Here is a 22058-nt window from a genome sequence, read left to right as displayed (position 1 = left end):
GGTTTAATACAAACCGGACATTTAAACCGTTGGTTGAGTTCGATTTAATTTTAACCAGCCTTGTGAGGGTAAAATCGACTTTGTACGTAATTAGGGTTTTGCGAATACCCTCACCATTATAAGCGCTACCAGTTTCGACGCCTCTCTCCCTTTTGTGAGTGATTTACAAAGCTGAAGCTTATCTGCGGCGATTTAAGGTCCCGGAGAAGAAGAAGAGAGAGAGAGATCAGAAAATGGCGACTAATGGATCTGCTAGCTCAGCACAGCTCTCCCAGAGGGAAGCTGACATCAGGATGATGTGTGCCGCTGAGGTTCATCTCGGTACCAAGAATTGCAATTACCAGATGGAGCGTTACGTCTTCAAGAGACGCAACGACGGTATATTCTCTTATATCATTCTCTTGTATTTTTTGCAAATCTGTGTTATGTAGATGATCTGAGTGTTGAGATTTCTCTGTAGGGTTCATTTGTATGTTTTATGTCTCTTTTGATGTTGTGTTCTCGCTTTGCTTATGTTCTTCCTTGGTTTTGGATTTATTGGTCGTTCTAGATTTTTTCACTGTTTTATGTCCGAAATAGAGATTAACACGACGGATCTAAACGGTGGCTCACTTGAAATGCTCAAACCTTGAGACTAGCTAGTGATGTTCATCACTGGCTCTTCTCTGCATTGTATAAGTAACATACAAAAGTCGTGTTGTTGTGTTTTCTCTGGTGTTTACAGAAGTGATTTTTTAGTGTTTCATGAAGAAATGATCGAATGGTTCTGGTTTCATTTGGTTTATTTTGAAATTTTTGTTTGTGGATGGGAATTTTAACCTAATCAAAGCTGTTTTGGGGTTTGAACGGTTTGACTGGTGTTAGAGATTGTTTGGTTGCTAGTTTCTGCTCCTTTTTTTTAGATCTGCACTGCGAAATGATATATAATGGAACTTAGTTGTTTTTGATTTTCGTCTTTTTCAGGTATTTACATCTTCAACCTTGGCAAAACATGGGATAAGCTCATGATGGCTGCTCGTGTTATTGTTGCCATTGAAAACCCACAGGACATCATTGTTCAGTCTGCTAGGCCCTATGGTCAGAGAGCTGTCCTGAAGTTTGCTCAATACACTGGAGCCAATGCCATTGCTGGAAGGCACACTCCTGGTACCTTCACCAATCAGATGCAAACTTCCTTCAGTGAACCCAGGCTCTTGATTCTTACTGACCCAAGAACTGACCACCAGGTAAACTCTTCTTTAATGAGTCTTTTTCCTAATAACAAGTGATGTTTTATGTATTGATCTTGATTCATTTCTTGTGTTGCAGCCAATCAAGGAAGGTGCTTTGGGAAACATTCCCATCATTGCTTTCTGTGACACAGACTCTCCAATGAGATTTGTTGACATTGGTATCCCTGCCAACAACAAGGGAAAGCACAGCATTGGGTGTCTTTTCTGGCTTCTTGCTCGCATGGTCCTTCAGATGCGTGGAACCATTCAACGTGGGCAGAAGTGGGATGTCATGGTAAGAGGAGGAATATTATCATTTTTGGATCTTTGTGTTCTGACAAAGTCGAAAACAGTTCATTTAAACTTTGCATGTTTGTCGACCAACTGCTTCATATGTTGTGTTATTGTACAGGTTGACCTGTTCTTTTACAGGGAACCTGAGGAGACCAAGCCAGAGGATGAAGATGAAGCTGCCCCTCCCACCGACTTTGGACTTCCTCCTCCTGATTACGGAATGGCTGGTGGAGACCAATGGACCACTGCTCAGATCCCTGATGGTGCATGGCCAGGAGAAGCTCAGGCTCCTATCGCTGCCGCACCTGCTGCTGCTTCTTGGAGTGATTCTGCTGGTGAGTTTTTGATAGATATAACAAGCAACCCTATTCTTGATCTCATATCAAGCAATTTTGATTTTTAATGCTTTCTTATTGGGTTTTATTTTTGCTGTTCCAGTTGCTCCAGCAGCAGAAGGTGGATGGGATGCTGCCGCGCCACCCACAGGTGCTCCAGCTACAAATTGGGACTAAAGTGGATAGCCTTTTACTCGATGGTTAAGGGTTATAGACATGCTTTTTTGTACTGTTGGGATTGAAAAGTTATCGAACCGTAACTGTTTTTCTTCTCACTTGTTTCCCTTAAGACAATTAGATTATTTTGTTTTGCACTTTTTTTTTTTGTTTTGAATCAAAAAAATTTCTACTATATTATCCTTTGAGGCTTGTCACAAATATGAATTGATATTGTGGTTCTTCACAACAATTATTTCTACGTCTTGATTATAAAACTGAAACTCAGTAATTGCAAGACAGAATTAAAAATGACAAAAATAGTACGATTCAAAGTGGCTTTTTATTTATTTGATATATTGACAAGAGGAAAGAAAGATAATTCAATCTTCCTTGGCAAGTGTGCTACACGCATACAAAACAAGAACTCATGTCTTTTGTTCAAGGGACGTTCAGGACCAAAGATTAATGTTATTGTCTCCATCAAAGAGACTACTCAGAGATGTTAAGGAATCACAAGTTCCCTCCATAAACGGAATCTGCGAGAAACACTCGGTCTGGTTCTCGAAAGCTAGAAGCTCTTCCGAAAGCAGAACAGCATTAACGTTGCCTTCTTTTTCACCATCATTTAGTTCCTGTTTTTTCTTCGCATCCCCCATGATGACATCTTGGAGCCATTGTGTATCGATCAGAAGTGTGTCCGCATTATTCTCATCCCACAAGAAATCTGTATGGCTACTACTAGGCACTGAGCTAGCCATCGCCAATCCAAGATCAGCCTCATGCTTCTTCTTCTCTTGTATCAGTTGCACAGTCTTAGCCTCCGCTTTGCGTCTTTTAGAAGGTTCGTTTGGGAAATTGAGCTTAGCTTTGGCTCCTCGGATTCTCTTAGCTTCAAGATCATAAGCTCGAGCAGCGTCTTCAGCTGTATTGAAAGTACCGAGCCAAACTCGAACTCCTTTGATCGGATCACGAATCTCAGCTGCCCATCTCCCCCAAGGTCTTCTCCTGGTTCCTCTGTACCGACTGCTCTGTAACGCTGAGCCTATCCATAAATAAAAAAAAGTTCAAACAACTACCAAGTTATGAACAAAACAAAACCACAGGAAAAAAAAAGAATCATAACTCACCTGATGATGCACGTTTACGAGTTGAAGAGAAGTCCGACTCAATTTCTTCAAAATCTCCCTTGAAATCGTTGATTGAGCAATCAAAGACAGCCTTAATTGTCCAAGAAGACTTCTTCCCTCTCCCAATCTTCTCTTGATCGGACTCCGACGGCGTTATGTAATCGGAAATTACAGCTCCTCCACACATTTTTAAAAAGTTTTGGGGTTAAAAGTAAGATTTGTTGCTTTGTGTGTTTCTCATTGTTGCTTTGTATCGTAGCAGCACACTCTTATATGCCAAAAAAAAAAAAAGACTACGCGTGATGACAGTTGGGACAAGTGGGATATTAGTTAATTTTAATTTTACCGTTTTTTTTGCCTTTTGCTCTTCAAGCATAGCTTAATTTTATTATTACGCCGTTCTGCACTTGGCTGAGTTGATGAATAATAACTCGATATTATTAAAATTTAATACTATTCGATCTTATCTTCTTTTTTGCCTTGGGTGTAAATCTAATCTTATCTTCTAGTCAGATCTTTTACATTAATGATTCGTATATTTGAGCTTCTTTTTTTCGTCACTGTATATTTGAGTTTTAATGATGGTGATTTTTTTTCTTCTTAAATCTAATTTAATGCTTAATGCGCCCTACCTAGTTTTATGGCCAATCGCATAATATCATAGATTTTCAATCTTACCGATAATTTTAATTATAAAGGTGAATAAAGGATTAATTTGAAGATTTAAGTAAATTACTATTATTTTTTTCTTTTAACCCACCATTTTTGAAATATATTTTCCTTCTTACATTCGAATTGTAATGATTCAAAACTTTCCAAAATTTTGGGAAAAAAAAAAACCCACAGTCCCTTCTTTACATCATGTCATAAATTTAAGACATCGATAATCACATTCATTTATTTTGTTTAGTTCATTTGAATTCCATATTTATATGTTTTGTTTTTCAAAAAACAGAGACCGTATATATATATATATATATATATAGTAGTCATTTACCAAATGGTCTAGTAACTTGTAACAGTTTCATATTGAAGAACAAGTCTTTGGGATGTTTGCTTTATTTATCGACATATGGGTTAACCCCAATGTGTTTTAGGGGTTATTATTATTGCGTGATTAGGTAAGAAACTTTAAGGAATAACCTTAATGAACACAATATTTATGTACAGCTAGCTGTTGACAACAATTTGATATATACATTTTTTAAAAAAGTTAATTAATTATAATAATTGTTAATCCAAGTTGTGTTAACCTATCAATAGGGGTACGGCTTTCAATTTTTAAACCATAAGTAGTCTCTAATACTGACTAACTATCCCATGGTTTTCTCCACTACGCATTTTTTTTAATCTAAATTAATCTATCGACCAAACTTTGAATCTTTGTCAAGAGGCTAATCCGCTATGGTTCGTTGAGTGGCATATTAAATGGAAAAATAAAATGATTTAAGTTAAATTAAATATTCACAATGGCAACGTACGACCCACGAAAATGGGATTTTCTACGTTTCATTTCATATAGCCAATGTTTTCTTTGACAATCGATATGCATATATTTAATTTGACCAATATATATTTTTTTTTGGTATGAATTTGACCAATATATATTAGCATATCATAATTATTTTGTTAATTAACAAAAAGGGTAAAATAGAAAGGAGCAAGTATATCTCGTAAATTTGGGAAATAATATCACGAAACTTAGGTTAAAAAAAGATAATGTTAATTTTAATGGAATCATTCCAAAAATATATAAAGTTAACTTATTGAGGCGCATTTAATACCACAATATAATTAGCATATATTATGATTACACAAAAATTCCATATTTGATCGAAAACTATGTATATAAATATAAATCCGAATATTTCTCTCAAAGAAAGCTTTGTCATCTCATAATCATCATCTTTCATTCTTGTCTCCAATATGGTGGATGTTGGAGAAGCTTCAACTATCACTTGCTTACCGCCCGCGAAACAAAAGCCCCTTCGAAACCCTAACTTGCTTGCCAACCAAAAAAAAGAGACTACACCAAAAAAGCCTCGAACCACCAAAGGTCGACAAAAGATAGAGATCAAGGAGATCGAAGTTGAGAACCGAAGGCAAGTGACGTTTTCGAAACGCAGATCCGGTCTTTTCAAAAAAGCCGCCGAGTTAAGCGTTCTCTGCGGCGCACAGATTGGTATCATAACGTTTTCACGCTGCGATAGGATCTACTCGTTTGGTAACGTGGACACACTCGTCGATAAATACATTCGCAAGACTCCGGTGATGCTGAGGACGAACCCCGGATGTGACGTGGCAGCAGGAGATGAGAATCACGACGGTTTGATGTGGTGGGAGAGAGCGGTGGAGAGTGTAGCGGAGGAGGATATGGAAGAGTACAAGATGGCGTTGAGTCTGTTAAGGGAGAATCTACTGACGAGGATCTCCCAGATGGGTAATGATCGGACGGTTGAGAATCTTCCGGCGTTTCCAAATGAGATGGCAATGGCTGACTGGAAACTGTCTAATGAAAGCCTGATGGCTAGGAACGATCGAAGTTATCTAGGTAACGATGCTGGTTTGGATCTTGCGGTTCCATTTATGTCTCCAAAACCTAGACAGTGAAGTGTTTTCTTTAATTTATTACTATTACACTTTGGTTTTATTACATGTAGATATAGGTCGATTCTGAATTATATGAATTCGTTTATCTAAATTAACTAATGCTTTCAAGTTTTAGATTGAAAAAAAAAAGTATTGTATACGGACATTGAATCCTTATATTTCTTATATATATGGAGTCAATTTATTAATAGTTATGATATTGTCAATTTCTTTGTCTTATTTAGTTTTTTTTTTTAATTATTTATTTTTCAAAAAGGAATTGTAATATTCTCTCCAACCATTGCCTTGAATTGAGATTAGATTCTCTGATTGACCTGTCGATGGCTGAAACTTTTAACAATTCGGGCTTGAGGGTTGGAAAGTGACCATGGTGATGTTGTAAATGTGCTTATTAGAACTGAACAAATTCCACATACTGACAAGTCGTAATCAATAATCGGAACAGGAAGACTAAGGATTAGTTTTCTACATGTTTTATAGTCTAAGGTAGGAAAATGTAAGTAGTACTTCCATGTTTGAAGTTATCGTTGTCCATCCAGGATAGGTAACTGGTTACGGGGTAACGTGGCCAACTAGCTGGTTAGATGACATCTACAATGAGACAAGTACATTTATGTCGATAACGCGGATGAATCGAATCGATCAGAAAACTGATTCAACAACCGAAACAAGTTTTTTACGGATCAGAAACACGAATTTGAAGATCTTTAAAGGATCAAAACTGAAATTTTCCACTTTCTCACAAACAAACTTAATAAAGAGTTAATTATTAATTAGGAGTTGAAATTAGAGATAGAGTTGAATAAGCTCATCGCTAACTACAGAGGGAGAGAGAACACCAAGGTCCGTGAATAGGAGTGTTAGGTACTGAGGGGGAGTATAGTCTCGAGCCGACCTCTCTACTTCCACCTTTGTTGGAATCTTTAAGCCAAACTCAATTGGTCTCAGCGCTGGTGCCATGTCCTTTTGGTCTAATGGGTAAAGCCTAGCAAACTGCAAATACACAACTTTGTATCATTAACCACTCTTTCTCTCTGTCTCTTGGATCTTATAAAACCGTTTCAATTACCTTATAACTCTCGGCAGCGACATAGACAGGTTTGTTCATACTGTGAGCCACAAGTGCGATTTGGTATGTTCCCATCATGTTAATAATACCACCGCTTTCTACAACTCCATCCGCCCCGACAAACACCATGTCTACTTCATCCATGCTATACGCTACAGCTGAATCAAGCAGTAGCTTCACTGGGATATCCAGCTTCGATAGCTCACTCGATAACAAAACTCCTGTTCCATCCGGCCTTCCCTCTGTCAATTTATTAATTAAAAAGGTGCAGAGAGAGGCTACTAAATACTACTAAGTCAAGATTATGTAGATCACAAGAAACAAAAGGTCTCATTAAGCGGATACAACTCAAGACCCAATATCGAAGCTTTATTGTTAAAATGAAAAAGGGTGTTTTGGAAAAGAGAACGAACCTGTGCAGAGAACACGAAAGAGCTTGTTGTTTTGAGCAGCAGTCTTAAGTATTTCCAGAACAACTCTAGAGAGTCCATGAACCAAAATGGTACAACCATCAAATATAAAATCTTGACTAAGCATTGCGATAATCCTACGAGCCTGCACAATGCAGTTGGAATCCTCTTTATGAATCCCTCTTCTATCACAAATGTCTTTTGATCTATCTACTCCATTACTATAGATAAAGGAAGTACCTTGCAAGATATTTCCCCAAATTTCTCAGCACGTTCAAGAAGACGAGACTTAGCTGAATTGAAATCTTCGTATTCTAAAGCAGACGTTCTCGTAACGTATCTGATGAACAAATCGCATCCAGCAGTCAAAGAGATTGACGTTTTGTCCCATGACTGCCAAAAAAATTGAAACATTTCTCAATCAAGAACCACTAATCAAGAATCAAGAATCGGTAATCAAGAATCACTAATCAATAATCAAGAATCAAGAATCAAGAATGAAATCGCGATTTTTTCACCTTGAGAGTATCAGAGGCCTTTTTGAGCTCAATCTCAAGCTCCATCATAGTAGTAGCTTCGCTGGCACGAATAACCGCAGCAAGAGCTCTAATAGCCGCGACGGCTTCAGCCAGATCCGGCTGCTTTCTCCAGCTATTGAACTCTTCGATTACATTAAACGACTTCTCGTTCCCGAGCTCATTGAGGGATGAGACAGGATGCTCATCGCCAGAGACGACGCCGCCCACGGCCGCTTGAGCTTGGGATAGCCATTCGCTTGTAATGACACCGTGATGCGCCGCGCGGGTTTGGTAATAAGCGGAGATGGAATCAGGGTTTTGAATGGGGGTTCGTGTTGTATCGGCGGCCATGGGAGGTGAACTCGAGGTTCGATCGAGGATAAACGACGGTGATCTTCGCCACATTGATTCCGAAAAATGAGAAAATGAAAAAAAAAATAAAAAAATTGAAAATAATATTCAGTTCTTAGGTCAGGTAGCCTTATTGTGAATACAAGGCCCATTAATAAGCCCACTTCTTATTGTTTGTTAAATTATTGTTAACAAATGATTAAAAAAATCAATTTTACTTAATAAAATATGTAAATGGGAAAATTAGGCAAAAAAATATTTAAGAACAAAAAAATCGCAAAATATATCTATTTTTTTTTATTTTAGTTTTTTTGTCAACAAACATTTAAGGAATTAGCTCAGAGCCAATTGTTAGCAAAATATTAGATATTCATATAGGAAACATGACAAAAAAAAATAATAATAATCAATTTACTTAATTTTCATATCTCGCTTACATACCTTCATATCTTAAACTGGCATGCCCATGGAGTACATACTACATATATCCTATAATTAAATTGTCTGATCTCACCACATTGCTTCTTTTTTTTAAAAAATTACTCAAAGTTGTCAAAAAAATAAAAAATAAAAAAAATTACTCAAACTGATTACACTTTTCTTGAAAGTTCTTTTAAGTTCATCTTCCATGTTAAGGTTTCACTAGTCACGGAACTCGTCCATGAAGCTCTTGTGGAACGCTGTGAGACGATCCACTATCGCCAGAATCTTGTCTTCTTGAGGAAGTATTGTGCATCTAAAGTGCCATGTTCCAGGAACCTAAACCACAGTGAATCGAAAACACACAGATTCAAGCTATATTATCCTTTGGAAAAACATTAGAAGTTTCTTATTTGTAAAAGGTTTGTTATTTATTTTTTTACCTGTCCAAAGCCAGAACCAGGGACTACAACTACACCAGTAGCATTGAGAAGGCGTTTGCAGTAGAACGCATCCGGCGCAGTTTTTTCGGCCTCAGCAGCTTCAATCGCCTTGTGAGGAAGATTAATTCGTGGGAAGAGATACATTGCTCCTTCGGCTCTGTTACACGTAACGCCTTCTAAATTGTTAAGAGCATCTTCCAAAGTCTGCACATTCATTGTCAAAGCTTATGAAAAGTTATACAAGTGACTGATAATTTTAAGAGGGTACTGTAATGAATCTTTCAACTCACCTTTGCACGTTTAGCCATGGATGAGAGAATTCCATCTCTTTCTACCATGTATGAGTCATATGAGTCATCACCAGGCTGATCAAATATGAAAAAGACTGATTAGTCATTTTATCTGTTGCAAGAATTGGCGAAAACTGATATTTACCTTGGGTGGGCTCATGACAAGGCTAGCAAGAATTTGACCAGAGATGTTAGAACACAGATTCACAGAAGCCATTTTGTATATCTGTTCTCTTACATCAGATGTGAATCCGGTAACCTCCATGTAACCTCCTCTTTTCCCACATTCTCCATAGTATCCTGTCAACAGAATAAGATATAAGCCATCAAATGAAAGCACTGAACAAATAAAAAAGGTTGTTCAATTACCTTTAGAGACTGATTGGAACGAGACTAAGGACATATCCTTTTCGCCGTAGCCCAAAGACCGAGCAACTTTCTTGAAAGAATGGAACTTTTTGTCAGGGACGTAAACATTTTCTTGGTAGACCTCGTCAGCTAAAAGAACTAAACCCTCTTGCTTGCAGAAATTTACAATGTCACGCTGGTTTTCTTCCGCAAGAACCTTAACCAAATTCATAGCGCAAAATTAAAGAAATGTTACAGTTACATCATAAGTGCTTAAATTTGTCAATCTATAAGTTTTGAAGATATGGTTTTACCTGCCCAGTTGGGTTACCGGGGTTTATCACAACCAAGGCTCTTACAGTGATGCCCTTCGCCCTAGCTTCCTCCAGTTGCTTCTTAAGATCAGATATTTCCAGTCCCCATCCTGTTGCTTCATCTAAATAGTATGGAACCTAAGCAGAAAAATGACCATCATCAAAAGATCGCACCAAAAAACAACAAACTCCATAATGATAAAATGAACATACCAAAGATCCACCATGGAGGGCAATTGAAGCAGAGTACAGTGGATACTGAGGAATGGGACAGAGGATACCATCTTTCTCTGAGCTTAAGAGAAGTTGCATCATCATGTGAACCTATAGAGCGAAGAGAAAAAAAAAAAATCACTTATCATGAACCATTTAAGAGGATTTGCTATACTTGTATGAGAACATGTTTTTGTTTCGACTGTTACCGCTGGACTTGCACCATCAGTCAAGAAAATATCATTTGGATCAGCAGGGAAACTATCACGAGCTTCGATTCCAGCTGCAATAACGTCACGTAATCCCTTGATACCCTGGGGAAAGAAAATGGAAAATCATTTAGCAACATAAGGGTCATGTAAATATAGTGTTAAGGACTTTAAATTAGACCCTGATGACAAACCTGGCTGTGACTGTAAGCACCAGTTGCTCTTCCAGGAATTTGATCCAAAATCTTCCATGCTCGGTCAATTGAATCAGTACTTATAGAGGATAAAAACCAAATGTGAAGCAATCTTAAACCATATAAGCAATATAGCGTACAAACGCAAGAACCTGAGACATATAGATGATCAATACCTGAACAAACCATGTGTTTCAGTCTCATCCAAAAGGCTTGAATGATCACACAACGCAAGAACCTGAGACATATAGATGATCATAGAAGTTATAACTCAGGGCTGATACATGACAAACAAAAGAGCAACAAAAACATTCGCTTACCTCTCGGAAGAACCTTATAGGCAGCTGACCAAGTGATTGAGGATTTCCAATGTTGCAATAGATGATCTGCCAAAAGCGGTGAAGACTTCAAAGTTTCTTTCTTGTTGGGAATTATAAAGAGTTCAAGAATATGCAACATCAACACTAAACTATCCACTCTATTCTATGAAACTCATATCGATCATAACTCTACAAAGAACACACATGTACAAGAGAACATATTTATGCAAATGAATAACAAGATTTTACCTCATCGAAGGGGTAAGCATCCTTATTAGACTTCAAGTCTTCTTGCAACTTCTGTAGTATGGAAACAAAAGGCAGACAGAAGAAGTTAATTAGCTTTGAAAAAAAATCTTACAAATATTGTTTCTCATGTTATCAAACAAAGGACATGAATCTCTGACCTGAGCAATGTTGACGATTTCTCCACGAACAGCATACTCACATTTCAGAACCTGCCACCAAAAAATAAAAACCATCTCAGTTAACAATAAAACCAAAGCCCTCAGCATGATTGAAAGTAACACATATAACAAAAGTAATGACAAAAAAAAAGTGAAAAGTATTAAGAATGTGACAAATCGGTGAAAACAAGAACAGAATTTTAATTAGCAGAGTCTGATGAGAGAAAATGTAAGATTTTTAAAATATCGGTAAAAAAGGAGTCTGCAAAGAAACATCTATAAATCATCACGAGGATTGACCTAAGCACAAATCAAGAACGGCGAACCGAAGAAATAAAGCAAAGCTTGTCGCTTTCATCATTGGGAAGCAAAAAGACCAAACCTTTGGCGTGAAATCAGTAAACCCATACTGAAAAAATTGAAAATTTGAGCTAAACAGAAACAAATCCTAATCGGAGAAAAAAAGAAACCCAGAAACCCACAAATTCAAAAACAGCTACAGAGTTAGGAAACCAACCTTGGGATTGATGGAGTCAAGAGTAACGGGAAGTGAAGAAGTGGAATCAGAAGAAGCAGCCATGTCCGAAGTAGAACTCATGAAACGAGACAGAGAAACAAGAGGAGCAGCACGAGGAGAATTAGCAGAAAAAGAAGGAGGAAGAAGAGAGAGAAAGCTTCGAGTTTGGTGATGTTGACGACGAGTCGTATGGTCGACAAGACCTTTTTTAGCTTGGCTAATCAAAAATCTCCGCATCTCTCTTTGATCAGCTTTACTTTATAGTACAGAACGTGCTACTCAAGGCCCAAGATTGAACCACCAACTCTCTCACAGAAGGAAGAACAAGGGTACCAACCAACCAATGTCCTCTAAAACCAAGTGCTTTGCACACATAATTTTGCCTTGTTCTCCACGTTCAAATAAAATATATTGAAATTTTTGGCTTCTACTGGTAACCACTAGAGGAACAAAAGGAAAATAGGAACAAAAGGAAAATGAATAAAAAGAACAATGAGGAATCGGAATAAACAATTTTTGAGGAATGAAAGGAAAAGATGCAGAGAAAGAACAAAATAATAACTGGTAACCAAATAATAACAATATTTTTAAAAATATATTAAATATTAAATAAATCAGTCAATAAAATACTAATACTATTTTTAATGTATATAAAATAAAATTTTACATTTGATTTTAAAATAAAATATAATTTAAAATATTTTTAGTTTTTATTTACGGTATACACATTTTTTAATTTTATTTTACTATTCGTACAATTTTCAAATAAAGCTTTCAAATTAATTTAATATGAAATTTTGTATAAAGTATATTTTTCTGCCAATATACTGTGAAAAATATGAATATTATTGTATTATAAATTAAAATATTATTAATAAACATAATTTTTATTTATTTTAAAATAAAAAATGAAATTTAATATTAATTCTTTTTTTTGTTCTATTTGTTCCTTATCAGTTTTGGGGAGGAATATTTTTGGTCTAGTGTTCCTCATTTTATGAGGAATGTAGAAAAATGACGAGGAAATAATATTCTTTGTAAATGGTAAAAATTTTGAGGAATGAAGAGGAATATCATATTTTTCCTCAGTCTTTTCCTAAAATTTGGTTACCAGTTGGAGCCTTTGTTTTTTTTTATTTTTATTTTTCTTCAATAGACGAAGATATATTTGTATAGGCAGCTAATTTTATCTAATTTTATCTGTTAAAAACCAGACTAATCCCATAAAAAGACATGATGTCCTTTAGCCAAAAAAAAAAAAGGTTGTCTCAAAGATAAGTCATATAATACTAATGACAACTAATTGGGGATAAACAGATATGTTTCTACCATTATCAATTTACTGTTTTTTTTTATACTAAAAATTTAGAAAAAAAATTTAGAGTACTACATCTATTTTGAAGTACTTATCATTTAGAGAAGAATTTTAGGAATCACTAATACTAAATATTGTATTATATATTCCCAGTATATAAGAGTTTTTGACTAAAATCACAAAGATTAAGAAACAATAATCATTTATAAAATATTAACAATATCAAATATTATATTGATTATTTTGTAACAAGATTCATATATGTCACAATCATCTAATTCTAAAGAAGATTGTCTATGATTATTATTTTGAGATTTTGAATTTGTCAACTCCTTTTCTCCAATGAATCTTTTAAATTATGTGTTGTTGACAAAAATAGAAAAAAAAATTTAGCAAGATGAAATTGATGATTTTGAAGTTACTCTTTCATCTATTTTGTCATGTTGCAATATTTGTCAATTCTGAAAACTAAGGTCGGGCTACAATATTGGGCCCTAAACAGGCCAGTAAAATCGTGATCAAAACCCAATACTTGATATATCCACGTCACTAAATAGGTAGGAACGAGAAATAAAACCCTAGAAATTAATTGGGGACATCCGATCCTGTCTGGGTTAAAATTGTTTAGGGTTTAAACAAAGTTGGCTATAGGAAGTTACATGGTTTCAGTTGGTTCCAAATCATTGCCATCGAGGAGGCACAGGACTACTGAAGAAGATAGCTTGATGGGTGAACGGGGAAAGTCTAGCAACAACAATCACAGTGATAGGAAAAAAGGAATGTTTAGGAAAGACCAGAGAGGTGGCCGTGGATTTGATGGAGATAGTAACAAGAGGAACCAATCCGGTGGTGCACCTAATGTAAAGCCAGCTTCAAAGAAACAATCTGAGTTTGAACATCAGAATCAGTTTGTCAGGTAAAGGAAGATTTTTTTTTTGAACCCCAAACGCCTTTTTTTTGCTCTGTAATTTTTGTAGTGGTAGTGAATTGTGGTTTGATCTTTTTTTTTTTTTGCAGGAAAGAGATTGATCCAGAGACTTCAAAGTATTTCTCTGAGATTGCTAATCTCTTTGATAGTAATGAAGTTGATTTAGAGGAACGTTCAGTGATATGTGGAAATGCTCTTGAAGAAACAAGAGGGAGGGAGTATGAGATTGCAACTGATTATATCATAAGTCATGTCTTGCAAACTCTGCTTGAGGGATGTGAACTTGACCAGCTTTGCAGTTTTATTCGAAATTCTGCGGAGGTGTTCCCAGCTATTGCTATGGATAGATCTGGTTCTCATGTTGCCGAGTCGGCTCTCAAAGCCTTGGCTACTCATCTTGAAAACCCAGATGCTTATTCTGTTATTGAGGAGGCTTTGAATTCTATATGCCAGGTACTTTATTCAATCTTTTGCTGGTTGGTCTCCAGAATATTGCTTCTATTTATGGAAACTGATTATTGAACTATTTCCCTTGGTCAGGTGATTGTGGATAAACCACTTGATATGTTGTGCAACTGCTATAGTTCTCATGTTCTTCGAAGGCTTCTTTGTCTCTGCAAAGGAGTCTCTTTAGACTCCCCTGAGCTTTATGGCACAAAATCATCAAAAGCTCTGGCGAAACGTTTGAATTTGAAGACGTCTCAGTTAGATGAGAGTAATCTCGAAATCCCTCATCAAGGGTTTCCAGATGTTCTCAAGTACCTATTGTCTGGGCTATTGAGTTGTAGCAGAGAGGATATGAAGTATCTTCAAGTCGATCAGTATAGCAGTTTGGTCTTACAGGTAGGTTATATATATCCCTGTCTGATCATCTGTGTTATTTTCAAGCAACTTTTTTCGTATGGACTGTTATTTTTAATCTCGCTCCCTGGTTCACGCTGATGCAATGATGCTAACTAATCTTCTCTTGACAGACGGCTCTCAGACTAATGGTGAAACAAGATGAGGAGTTGCTTGAAATCATTCCGCTTGTTCTGGGCTGCAACTCTTCGAATAAAAAAAAAGAAGGGTTTCACATAGATACTAAAGCTGCCAAAGAAATTTTAGAGCCAATGAAGGATAATTCATTCAGTCATCTGGTGGAGGTAACTAAGTGTAACCTCTAGCGGATTTGTTTATACCAAAATTCTGGTACTTGCAAAAAACAGTTGATAATGGCATATTGCCCGTGTTAGATGATGCAAAACATTATCTAGAATGGTTGCTAGTTATCTGCTCGATTCGATGTTTTAATTGGAGTGTTAATTTTCTTAGTTGCCTTTTTAAATGCGTTTGCATGCCATTTCAGGTGATTTTGGAAGTGGCCCCTGAAAATTTGTATAACGAAATATTCAACAAAGTTTTCAAGAACTCTTTATTTGAGCTATCAGTTGATCGATGTGCAAATTTTGTTATTCAAGCATTGATCTCCCATGCAAAAGACCAAGAGCAGGTATCTTTATCTTACTCACAACTTCATATTTTTTTCTGTATTTGTGTTGTTCCCTTGAAGGCTGTAAACTTACATTCAATTGATTTTGCTGACAAGATGGGTTTGATATGGGAAGAATTAGCTCCAAGAGTCAAGGATCTTCTTGAGCAAGGAAAGTCAGGTGTTGTGGCTTCTCTGATAGCGGCTAGCCAGAGGCTTCAATGTCATGAACATAAGGTTTCTATGTTTTCTACATTCAGATGAAATTTTATTTCTTCTCTACTTTCAAAATTTTGCCTTATGCAAATGATTTTTTCTTTTTTAGTGTTGTGAGGCTCTTGTTGGTGCATTATGCTCGACAAATGAATCCCGTATCTCCATTGTTCCACGGTTGCTGTTTCTTGATAGCTACTTTGGTTACCAAGATAAGTCTACATGGGAGTGGGCACCTGGTGCAAAGATGCATGTCATGGGTTCTTTGATCCTTCAGGGGATTTTCAAGTTTTCTAGCGTATGTTTCCTTCTCTTGACGTGTTGACAAAAAAAGTTTCAGTGGTTTTAACTACCAAGTTTGTCTGTTCATGTGCACTGACAGTAATTCCCAACTTTTTGTCAATTTCACAGGATCATATACAACCATACATAACAAGCTTAACATCTATGAAAGCTGATTATATCATTGAAACAGCAAAAGATTCCAGCGGAGCACGTGTCATTGAGGCCTTTCTTGCCTCAAATGCTGCTACGAAACAAAAACGCAGACTAATTATAAAGTATGCCTTGCTTCTTGATGTTATATGGAAATATATATATTTCAAGACCAGTAGAGTCCATACTGTAGCTTTTTATATGATTAAATACCCAAAACTGAAGCATAGGGAGAGTCAGAGTTGTCTTTCATTCTGTTTTTTCCTCTGGATTTTTTTTCATTTAGTTTCTTGGGTTACTTGTCAGTTTTTTTCAGGCAATTATTCTTTACTTTGATGATGTTTCCTTTAACGGATGATCTCGTCGCAGGTTACGTGGACATTTTGGCGAGCTCTCATTACACACATCTGGTTCATTTACTGTTGAGAAGTGCTTCGATGCATGTAACTTGACACTTAGGGAAGCCATAGCAACTGAGCTGTTGGATGTGAGAGTTGATCTCTCGAAAGCAAAACAAGGGCCTTATCTGCTTAGGAAACTTGATATCGATGGGTAAGAATTATTCAGAAACTTACCTTGCTTTGTTTGACGGAAGTTGTAACACATCAGGAAAACTGGTGCCACCAACATAATAAGAATTTACATTTCAGATAAAAAGAAAAAAGTTAAAAGTCCTAAGAAAATTAGTTAAAAGTTGTCGTATCTGTAGCATTGATGCATGCAATCTTTTGCTTTTTTAACTGATTCATTATTGATATGATGCGGAGTCATTTTGTTGTTGCAGTTATGCCAGTAGACCTGAGCAGTGGAAATCAAGACAAGAATCCAAGCAATCAACATATAACGAATTTTGTTCTGCATTTGGGTCCAACAAATCAAATTTTCCAAAGAACACCTTTGTCTCTGACGCATCAGAAGATGCACCTCAGGAATTAAAAGTAAAGAACACGTGGAAAGAGGTTGACCATCATTCTACTTCCGGGATTAAGCGTCACCGAGAAGAACATGCAAGGGATAAGGATGAACCTTTTGCAGGTGAAAAAAGGACAAAACAGAGGAAGAATAAAACTAGTGAAGCAACAGATAAACCAAAACTAGCTGGCAGCAAAAGACCTTTCCTTTCTGGTGAGATGACTGGGAAGAATCGGCATTCAAATAAATTGAGAATTTAAAGGTTAGCCTCTTGTCTGTCATTTAATCGAAGTTGCATTTTTCTCATCTCTGTGCACTTTTTTTTCCATACCTAATTTTTTATGAAGATGACAGTATAGTTGATGCCTTCATGGCTAGATCTAATAAAAACCGTCTTAGTACAATCCAAAAGAACTTATAGAGGTCTAAGTCTACTCTAGGAACTGTTAACAGTAGGAAGCTTATAAGATGGTTTCTTATGTTTCAAACTTTCAATTACATTACAGCATCCAGAAAAAAGTGAAAAAAATACACTATACTACCACATAAAAAAAGAAGGAAAGATCTAAGACAAAAGAAAATGATATCTATGGTTCTCTTGCTGTGGTTTGCTGTTTCCTATTTCCTCCTACATCAGTTAGGGGATCGATCCTGGTACAAAAATACACTCTTGGTGTCAATCATACACACTCAGAGAGATATGCGAAAACTATTTGGGGATGCGTAAAGATTGAAAATTATTTGGTGTGGTTGTCTTTACTTGTTCTGTATAGGGCTGGAGCCAGACCTTGGGATTCTTCGGAAGCTATCTTTTTCACCTCTTAGAGACTCTTCCTTGTTCCCCTTGTTTATCTGCAAATCTCTCACAGCTTTACTAGATGTGAAATCCATGGAAGTTGGTGCCATCTGACGACCCTCTACATTATTCTTGCTGCTAAACAAAGCTAGAAGTAACATAATCAGAGCTGCTGAGATCGATGCCGATGTATGGAATCTCTTCATTGTGGATTTTCTTTTTGATCTGTTCTTTATCTTTGATGCTGTAGGTTGTTATGTTTCGGAGACTACAATTGAGAAAACCTTTTGGTAGTGAGCTATATTTCTGAGTGAAAGAGAAAAGAATAGGGATTGAAAGTCCTGTTACTTTGTTTATAGTTCCAAGAGACTTATTGGGATCTAAGCACGTGATCTCGTTTGACTGCTGTGCCTATAAACTTATATATTTCCCCAATTGTGTTCAGATGATGAGATATTTAATGGTTTCTAGATCATTCACTGCCTCACTGGTGATGAGTCCTTGCATACACATTGATTAGCATGGAAATATTTGTGTTTAAGATGAGGATCATGTGATAGGGCACGTGGTTACTGATGCTGTTTCTAATAGTATTAATTAAGTCCAAATTCATGAGAAGAAACGTTGCAGGTTAACAGCTCATGTCACTATGATAATCACCAACTTTTTTTTATTTCTTTTTAATTGCTATCTTTGAAGAGATTGAAGAAAAACAGTACATAGGAGTTTCCCTTCGGTTTACAAATACCGATTCGGTTTGCCTAACAGTACAACAGACCAAATGTGTTTTCTAGATTGGTTGCCTAAGGTTATAAGGTTACCGATTCGGCTTGCTAGTTCTCTTTTCTCGTTTATAAGTAAGCTCATTGTAGTTCCATAGTTTTTGCTTCTTGAAAAGCCTCTCACTTCATGCCTTGTCCCTGGTTTCCTAAGATCTGGTCTGGTGGTTCAACATCATAGTGTCTTTTGTTAGTAAACACAGTGGAGTTCTCAACAAACATGACGTTTATAAAAATTTTGAATGTGATTAGAGAACAATATAGGACTCTTGTATTGATCTGACTATCTGGGTAAACAGAAGCTTTAAAATTCAATTTCCCGGGGAATAGATAAATGATTTACTTGGATTACAAAGAAAAGCTCTCAAACACAGCCAATAAAGAGCCGAGACCAATACACAGTTTGACATCTTTAGGCAATCTTACTTCAGCTAAATAATAACAAATTAACAATCTTCAAGGATCAACAGAAGTAACAGCATTGGAGCTGCTGCTACTAGTGCTACTATTGCTACAAGCCACTCTCTTGTCTCTGCTTAGAAACCTCCTTAGGGACCTCAACCTTGTTGTCATTGGAGATTTTGGTTCTTCCTCCTCAACAATATACCTCACTGATGAAGACGAAGATGATGCATTCTGACTTCTAATGGAAGAATCATTGATATCCATAACAACAGCTTCTTGGCTCTGAGAGGCAGCATTACCAGCACCGTCTTCTTGGGGCCCAACATTGGTGTTTCCGGTACTAACCTGATCTTGGCGACCCCATACCAAGACATTGGTGGGGAATTCCGGAGAAGAAGTTGAAATTTGAGACAAAGCATCATGGTTGTCAGCATGATCTGCATTGTCCGGAGCTTGTTCTACTCTCTTTGAGCTAGGTTGCTCAGGACCAAGAACCGTGTTTCTACAAATGGGACAAGTAGAGTGAGACTGAAACCACATATCAATACACTCAACATGGAAGCTGTGATTACACTTTGGAAGCAGCCTTGCTTTGTCTCCTTTGACAAGCTCAGACAAGCAAATAGAGCATTCCAAACCATCTTTGCAACTATCTTGTCTGAAAAAGACAATTGGTAAGGAACTGAGTTCAAAAGCGGAAAGTCCAGTGTTGGATTGAGCATCTTGGCCTGGTACAAAGATGAAACGGCGTCTTTGGCGGCGAGTGATTAGAGGCGGAGCAGTGGAGGATGTTTGGTCTTCTTCTTGTTCTTGCTCTTGTTGTTGTTGTTGCTGCTGTTGTTGCTGAAGCTGATCTATTCTCCACCAGTAGAGTTTGGCGTAAAGATGGAGGATAAGGACGAAGAGAACCGCTATGAATAGAACAATGATAGCTGTGAGAATGATCTTGCTTGTGACCTCTTCTGTTGATAGATCACCAAACATAGAGCTATGAGCAGATCCATTATCGTCCATTTGCTATACGAAGGGGACAAGATCAGAACTTTATACTTANTCTTCTTGGGGCCCAACATTGGTGTTTCCGGTACTAACCTGATCTTGGCGACCCCATACCAAGACATTGGTGGGGAATTCCGGAGAAGAAGTTGAAATTTGAGACAAAGCATCATGGTTGTCAGCATGATCTGCATTGTCCGGAGCTTGTTCTACTCTCTTTGAGCTAGGTTGCTCAGGACCAAGAACCGTGTTTCTACAAATGGGACAAGTAGAGTGAGACTGAAACCACATATCAATACACTCAACATGGAAGCTGTGATTACACTTTGGAAGCAGCCTTGCTTTGTCTCCTTTGACAAGCTCAGACAAGCAAATAGAGCATTCCAAACCATCTTTGCAACTATCTTGTCTGAAAAAGACAATTGGTAAGGAACTGAGTTCAAAAGCGGAAAGTCCAGTGTTGGATTGAGCATCTTGGCCTGGTACAAAGATGAAACGGCGTCTTTGGCGGCGAGTGATTAGAGGCGGAGCAGTGGAGGATGTTTGGTCTTCTTCTTGTTCTTGCTCTTGTTGTTGTTGTTGCTGCTGTTGTTGCTGAAGCTGATCTATTCTCCACCAGTAGAGTTTGGCGTAAAGATGGAGGATAAGGACGAAGAGAACCGCTATGAATAGAACAATGATAGCTGTGAGAATGATCTTGCTTGTGACCTCTTCTGTTGATAGATCACCAAACATAGAGCTATGAGCAGATCCATTATCGTCCATTTGCTATACGAAGGGGACAAGATCAGAACTTTATACTTAGGATACGAATTCCAACACAATCGGCTTGATTATACGAAAGAAAACGAGAATACAGAAGCAGAAAATGCAAGTGGAGCAGAGCAAAACATGGAATTGGATAAGGATATGAAATTAGGGTTTTTGTGAGAGAGAGGGAGAGAGAGCAAGCACCAAAAAGGTAGAAACTTTACTCTTTTAAAGGGTACCCAAATGGAAGGAGCTCAAGCTAAACAAAAACCCAGAAAGATTATGCAACAAAGGCTTAATTTTTTATTTTTCTGGAAAACAGAGCTCACAGAATTAAGACGAGAAGTGTTAATAAGCGTGGAGCTGAGAGGGTTTACTTGTTTTTGGAAGAGGAGAGTGAGACAGAGGCAAAAAACAAAGAGGAAAGGTGCGAAGGAGGAAGGGGACTGTGTAGGAGTTTCAATGTGAGTCGGCGGCAATGGAGGAAGAAAAGGCAAGGCAGTGTCAGTGATAAGAAGCAAGAAGAAGAAGAAGAAGAAGCAAGAATTGAGGGGATATGAGTGAGTGGAGCCCAGTGTATTGAAATTGGAGTTGGGGAGCTACTCTCCTCTCTCTACTCTCTCTACTCTCTCTTCTCTTCCTATCAAATCTCCTCTACTCTACTTAAATCTTTTTTCTTTCTTAATGCGTTAATTCGTCGTCATCCTTCTCCATTACTCAGTTTTTTCCGGTAATGCTTCTTCTCTCCATTACACACAAAAAAAACATAAAAATACTAACTACATTCTTTTTTGTTGTTTTGTCTGAACTAATTACTTAGAGATTTAAAAGCACAGTAATAATTTTGTTTTTTGATAACTTGGTGACATATACTCTTTACGATTATGACCAATTCCAAAGTTAAATGTACTCTAAACCTTTGTTTTTTTTTTTCCCATTGTTTTCATTTCACACATGCAATGTTTGTTGACTTTGTTCTCATACCAATCACTGCATGCCTTTCTTTCGAGAGGCTTATCTCTTAGAATATATGCATTTGTTGTTTCATAGTACTGTTCTAGGAAACGGGTTTAGGGTTTTGGTTCTTTAACAGTAATGGTACTTATACCCACACAAAAAAACAGTAATCGTACTAGTAATTGCAATTCATCGAATATCTGATTCAAATTTTAATAAAGTTACCTTAATGCAAAAAGAATTAGTATAAGAATATGGAATACATTATAGTCTAAAATGATGGTATGCACTGACTTACACATCTTTTAAGACTTTTTTCGTCTTTCCAAGAGATTGGTAACT

At 37.0% G+C, this 22058-nt stretch overlaps 8 protein-coding genes across 9 annotated transcripts; 3 read left to right on the top strand and 5 right to left on the bottom strand.

The window, feature by feature from the left end:
- LOC104751086 (40S ribosomal protein Sa-1) lies at positions 136–2197 on the top strand. The gene is made up of 5 exons (XM_010472962.1): positions 136–378; positions 964–1226; positions 1309–1506; positions 1624–1840; positions 1944–2197. Exons 1-5 carry the CDS (start codon positions 234–236, stop codon positions 2015–2017), a joined length of 897 nt encoding a protein of 298 aa, XP_010471264.1. The 5' UTR covers positions 136–233; the 3' UTR covers positions 2018–2197.
- Positions 2318–3413, bottom strand: LOC104751085 (ethylene-responsive transcription factor ERF073-like). Its single transcript, XM_010472961.2, has 2 exons — positions 3127–3413; positions 2318–3041 (listed from the first exon to the last, which is right to left on the bottom strand). The coding sequence occupies exons 1-2, from the start codon at positions 3311–3313 to the stop codon at positions 2449–2451; spliced, it is 780 nt and encodes a 259-aa protein (XP_010471263.1). The 5' UTR covers positions 3314–3413; the 3' UTR covers positions 2318–2448.
- Positions 5040–5856, top strand: LOC104751084 (agamous-like MADS-box protein AGL61). Its single transcript, XM_010472960.1, has one exon. The coding sequence runs from the start codon at positions 5053–5055 to the stop codon at positions 5734–5736; it is 684 nt and encodes a 227-aa protein (XP_010471262.1). The 5' UTR covers positions 5040–5052; the 3' UTR covers positions 5737–5856.
- LOC104751083 (translation initiation factor eIF-2B subunit alpha) lies at positions 6424–8192 on the bottom strand. The gene is made up of 5 exons (XM_010472959.2): positions 7734–8192; positions 7456–7608; positions 7219–7360; positions 6806–7047; positions 6424–6729 (listed from the first exon to the last, which is right to left on the bottom strand). Exons 1-5 carry the CDS (start codon positions 8136–8138, stop codon positions 6523–6525), a joined length of 1149 nt encoding a protein of 382 aa, XP_010471261.1. The 5' UTR covers positions 8139–8192; the 3' UTR covers positions 6424–6522.
- On the bottom strand, positions 8644–11996 carry LOC104751082 (alanine aminotransferase 2, mitochondrial-like). The gene is made up of 14 exons (XM_010472957.2): positions 11760–11996; positions 11243–11293; positions 11085–11135; positions 10836–10901; positions 10692–10753; positions 10516–10594; positions 10322–10426; positions 10113–10223; positions 9900–10037; positions 9607–9802; positions 9383–9537; positions 9238–9312; positions 8948–9151; positions 8644–8843 (listed from the first exon to the last, which is right to left on the bottom strand). The coding sequence occupies exons 1-14, from the start codon at positions 11994–11996 to the stop codon at positions 8727–8729; spliced, it is 1647 nt and encodes a 548-aa protein (XP_010471259.1). The 3' UTR covers positions 8644–8726.
- Positions 13655–17939, top strand: LOC104751081 (pumilio homolog 23). The gene is made up of 11 exons (XM_010472955.2): positions 13655–13990; positions 14092–14455; positions 14543–14845; positions 14977–15147; positions 15351–15494; positions 15591–15710; positions 15799–15984; positions 16098–16246; positions 16491–16673; positions 16906–17295; positions 17807–17939. The coding sequence occupies exons 1-10, from the start codon at positions 13734–13736 to the stop codon at positions 17291–17293; spliced, it is 2265 nt and encodes a 754-aa protein (XP_010471257.1). The 5' UTR covers positions 13655–13733; the 3' UTR covers positions 17294–17295; positions 17807–17939.
- Positions 17308–18035, bottom strand: LOC104751080. Its single transcript, XM_010472954.2, has 2 exons — positions 17794–18035; positions 17308–17684 (listed from the first exon to the last, which is right to left on the bottom strand). The coding sequence occupies exons 1-2, from the start codon at positions 18033–18035 to the stop codon at positions 17621–17623; spliced, it is 306 nt and encodes a 101-aa protein (XP_010471256.1). The 3' UTR covers positions 17308–17620.
- Positions 18897–21529, bottom strand: LOC104751079 (RING-H2 finger protein ATL3-like). 2 transcript variants are annotated; one of them, XM_010475994.2, is made up of 2 exons: positions 20089–21529; positions 18897–19341 (listed from the first exon to the last, which is right to left on the bottom strand). In XM_010475994.2, the coding sequence occupies exons 1-2, from the start codon at positions 20772–20774 to the stop codon at positions 19065–19067; spliced, it is 963 nt and encodes a 320-aa protein (XP_010474296.2). In that variant the 5' UTR covers positions 20775–21529; the 3' UTR covers positions 18897–19064. The 2 variants fall into 2 exon arrangements, with proteins under 2 accessions (XP_010474296.2, XP_019093123.1); XM_019237578.1 differs by lacking the exon at positions 20089–21529 and having other exon boundaries at positions 18897–20059.

Source organism: Camelina sativa, chromosome 16 (assembly GCF_000633955.1).
Source record: "Camelina sativa cultivar DH55 chromosome 16, Cs, whole genome shotgun sequence".
Classification (NCBI taxonomy): Eukaryota; Viridiplantae; Streptophyta; class Magnoliopsida; order Brassicales; family Brassicaceae; genus Camelina; species Camelina sativa.
This window is presented reverse-complemented; position numbering and strand designations above follow the sequence as displayed.

What these genes read in the sequence shown, in the direction of transcription:
- LOC104751086 (XM_010472962.1), top strand. Translation starts at nt 234, where the DNA reads ATGGCGACTAATGGATCTGCTAGCTCAGCACAGCTCTCCCAGAGGGAA. An exon ending in GGCAGAAGTGGGATGTCATG is followed by an intron (nt 1,507 to 1,623) that starts GTAAGAGGAGGA and finishes GTTATTGTACAG; the next exon opens with GTTGACCTGTTCTTTTACAG. An exon ending in TTCTTGGAGTGATTCTGCTG is followed by an intron (nt 1,841 to 1,943) that starts GTGAGTTTTTGA and finishes TTGCTGTTCCAG; the next exon opens with TTGCTCCAGCAGCAGAAGGT.
- LOC104751085 (XM_010472961.2), bottom strand. Translation starts at nt 3,313, where the DNA reads ATGTGTGGAGGAGCTGTAATTTCCGATTACATAACGCCGTCGGAGTCC. An exon ending in TCGTAAACGTGCATCATCAG is followed by an intron (nt 3,042 to 3,126) that starts GTGAGTTATGAT and finishes ATTTATGGATAG; the next exon opens with GCTCAGCGTTACAGAGCAGT.
- LOC104751084 (XM_010472960.1), top strand. Translation starts at nt 5,053, where the DNA reads ATGGTGGATGTTGGAGAAGCTTCAACTATCACTTGCTTACCGCCCGCG.
- LOC104751083 (XM_010472959.2), bottom strand. Translation starts at nt 8,138, where the DNA reads ATGTGGCGAAGATCACCGTCGTTTATCCTCGATCGAACCTCGAGTTCA. An exon ending in TTGGGGAAATATCTTGCAAG is followed by an intron (nt 7,361 to 7,455) that starts GTACTTCCTTTA and finishes TGCATTGTGCAG; the next exon opens with GCTCGTAGGATTATCGCAAT. An exon ending in TCGCTGCCGAGAGTTATAAG is followed by an intron (nt 6,730 to 6,805) that starts GTAATTGAAACG and finishes GTGTATTTGCAG; the next exon opens with TTTGCTAGGCTTTACCCATT.
- LOC104751082 (XM_010472957.2), bottom strand. Translation starts at nt 11,996, where the DNA reads ATGCGGAGATTTTTGATTAGCCAAGCTAAAAAAGGTCTTGTCGACCAT. An exon ending in CCGGTAACCCAACTGGGCAG is followed by an intron (nt 9,803 to 9,899) that starts GTAAAACCATAT and finishes AATTTGGTTAAG; the next exon opens with GTTCTTGCGGAAGAAAACCA. An exon ending in TTGTCATGAGCCCACCCAAG is followed by an intron (nt 9,313 to 9,382) that starts GTAAATATCAGT and finishes ATATTTGATCAG; the next exon opens with CCTGGTGATGACTCATATGA.
- LOC104751081 (XM_010472955.2), top strand. Translation starts at nt 13,734, where the DNA reads ATGGTTTCAGTTGGTTCCAAATCATTGCCATCGAGGAGGCACAGGACT. An exon ending in CTTTGAATTCTATATGCCAG is followed by an intron (nt 14,456 to 14,542) that starts GTACTTTATTCA and finishes TCCCTTGGTCAG; the next exon opens with GTGATTGTGGATAAACCACT. An exon ending in TTCAATGTCATGAACATAAG is followed by an intron (nt 15,711 to 15,798) that starts GTTTCTATGTTT and finishes TTTCTTTTTTAG; the next exon opens with TGTTGTGAGGCTCTTGTTGG.
- LOC104751080 (XM_010472954.2), bottom strand. Translation starts at nt 18,035, where the DNA reads ATGAAGAGATTCCATACATCGGCATCGATCTCAGCAGCTCTGATTATG. An exon ending in TCCAGCCCTATACAGAACAA is followed by an intron (nt 17,685 to 17,793) that starts GTAAAGACAACC and finishes TTTTTGTACCAG; the next exon opens with GATCGATCCCCTAACTGATG.
- LOC104751079 (XM_010475994.2), bottom strand. Translation starts at nt 20,774, where the DNA reads ATGGACGATAATGGATCTGCTCATAGCTCTATGTTTGGTGATCTATCA. An exon ending in CAGGTTAGTACCGGAAACAC is followed by an intron (nt 19,342 to 20,088) that starts CAATGTTGGGCC and finishes TACCGGAAACAC; the next exon opens with CAATGTTGGGCCCCAAGAAG.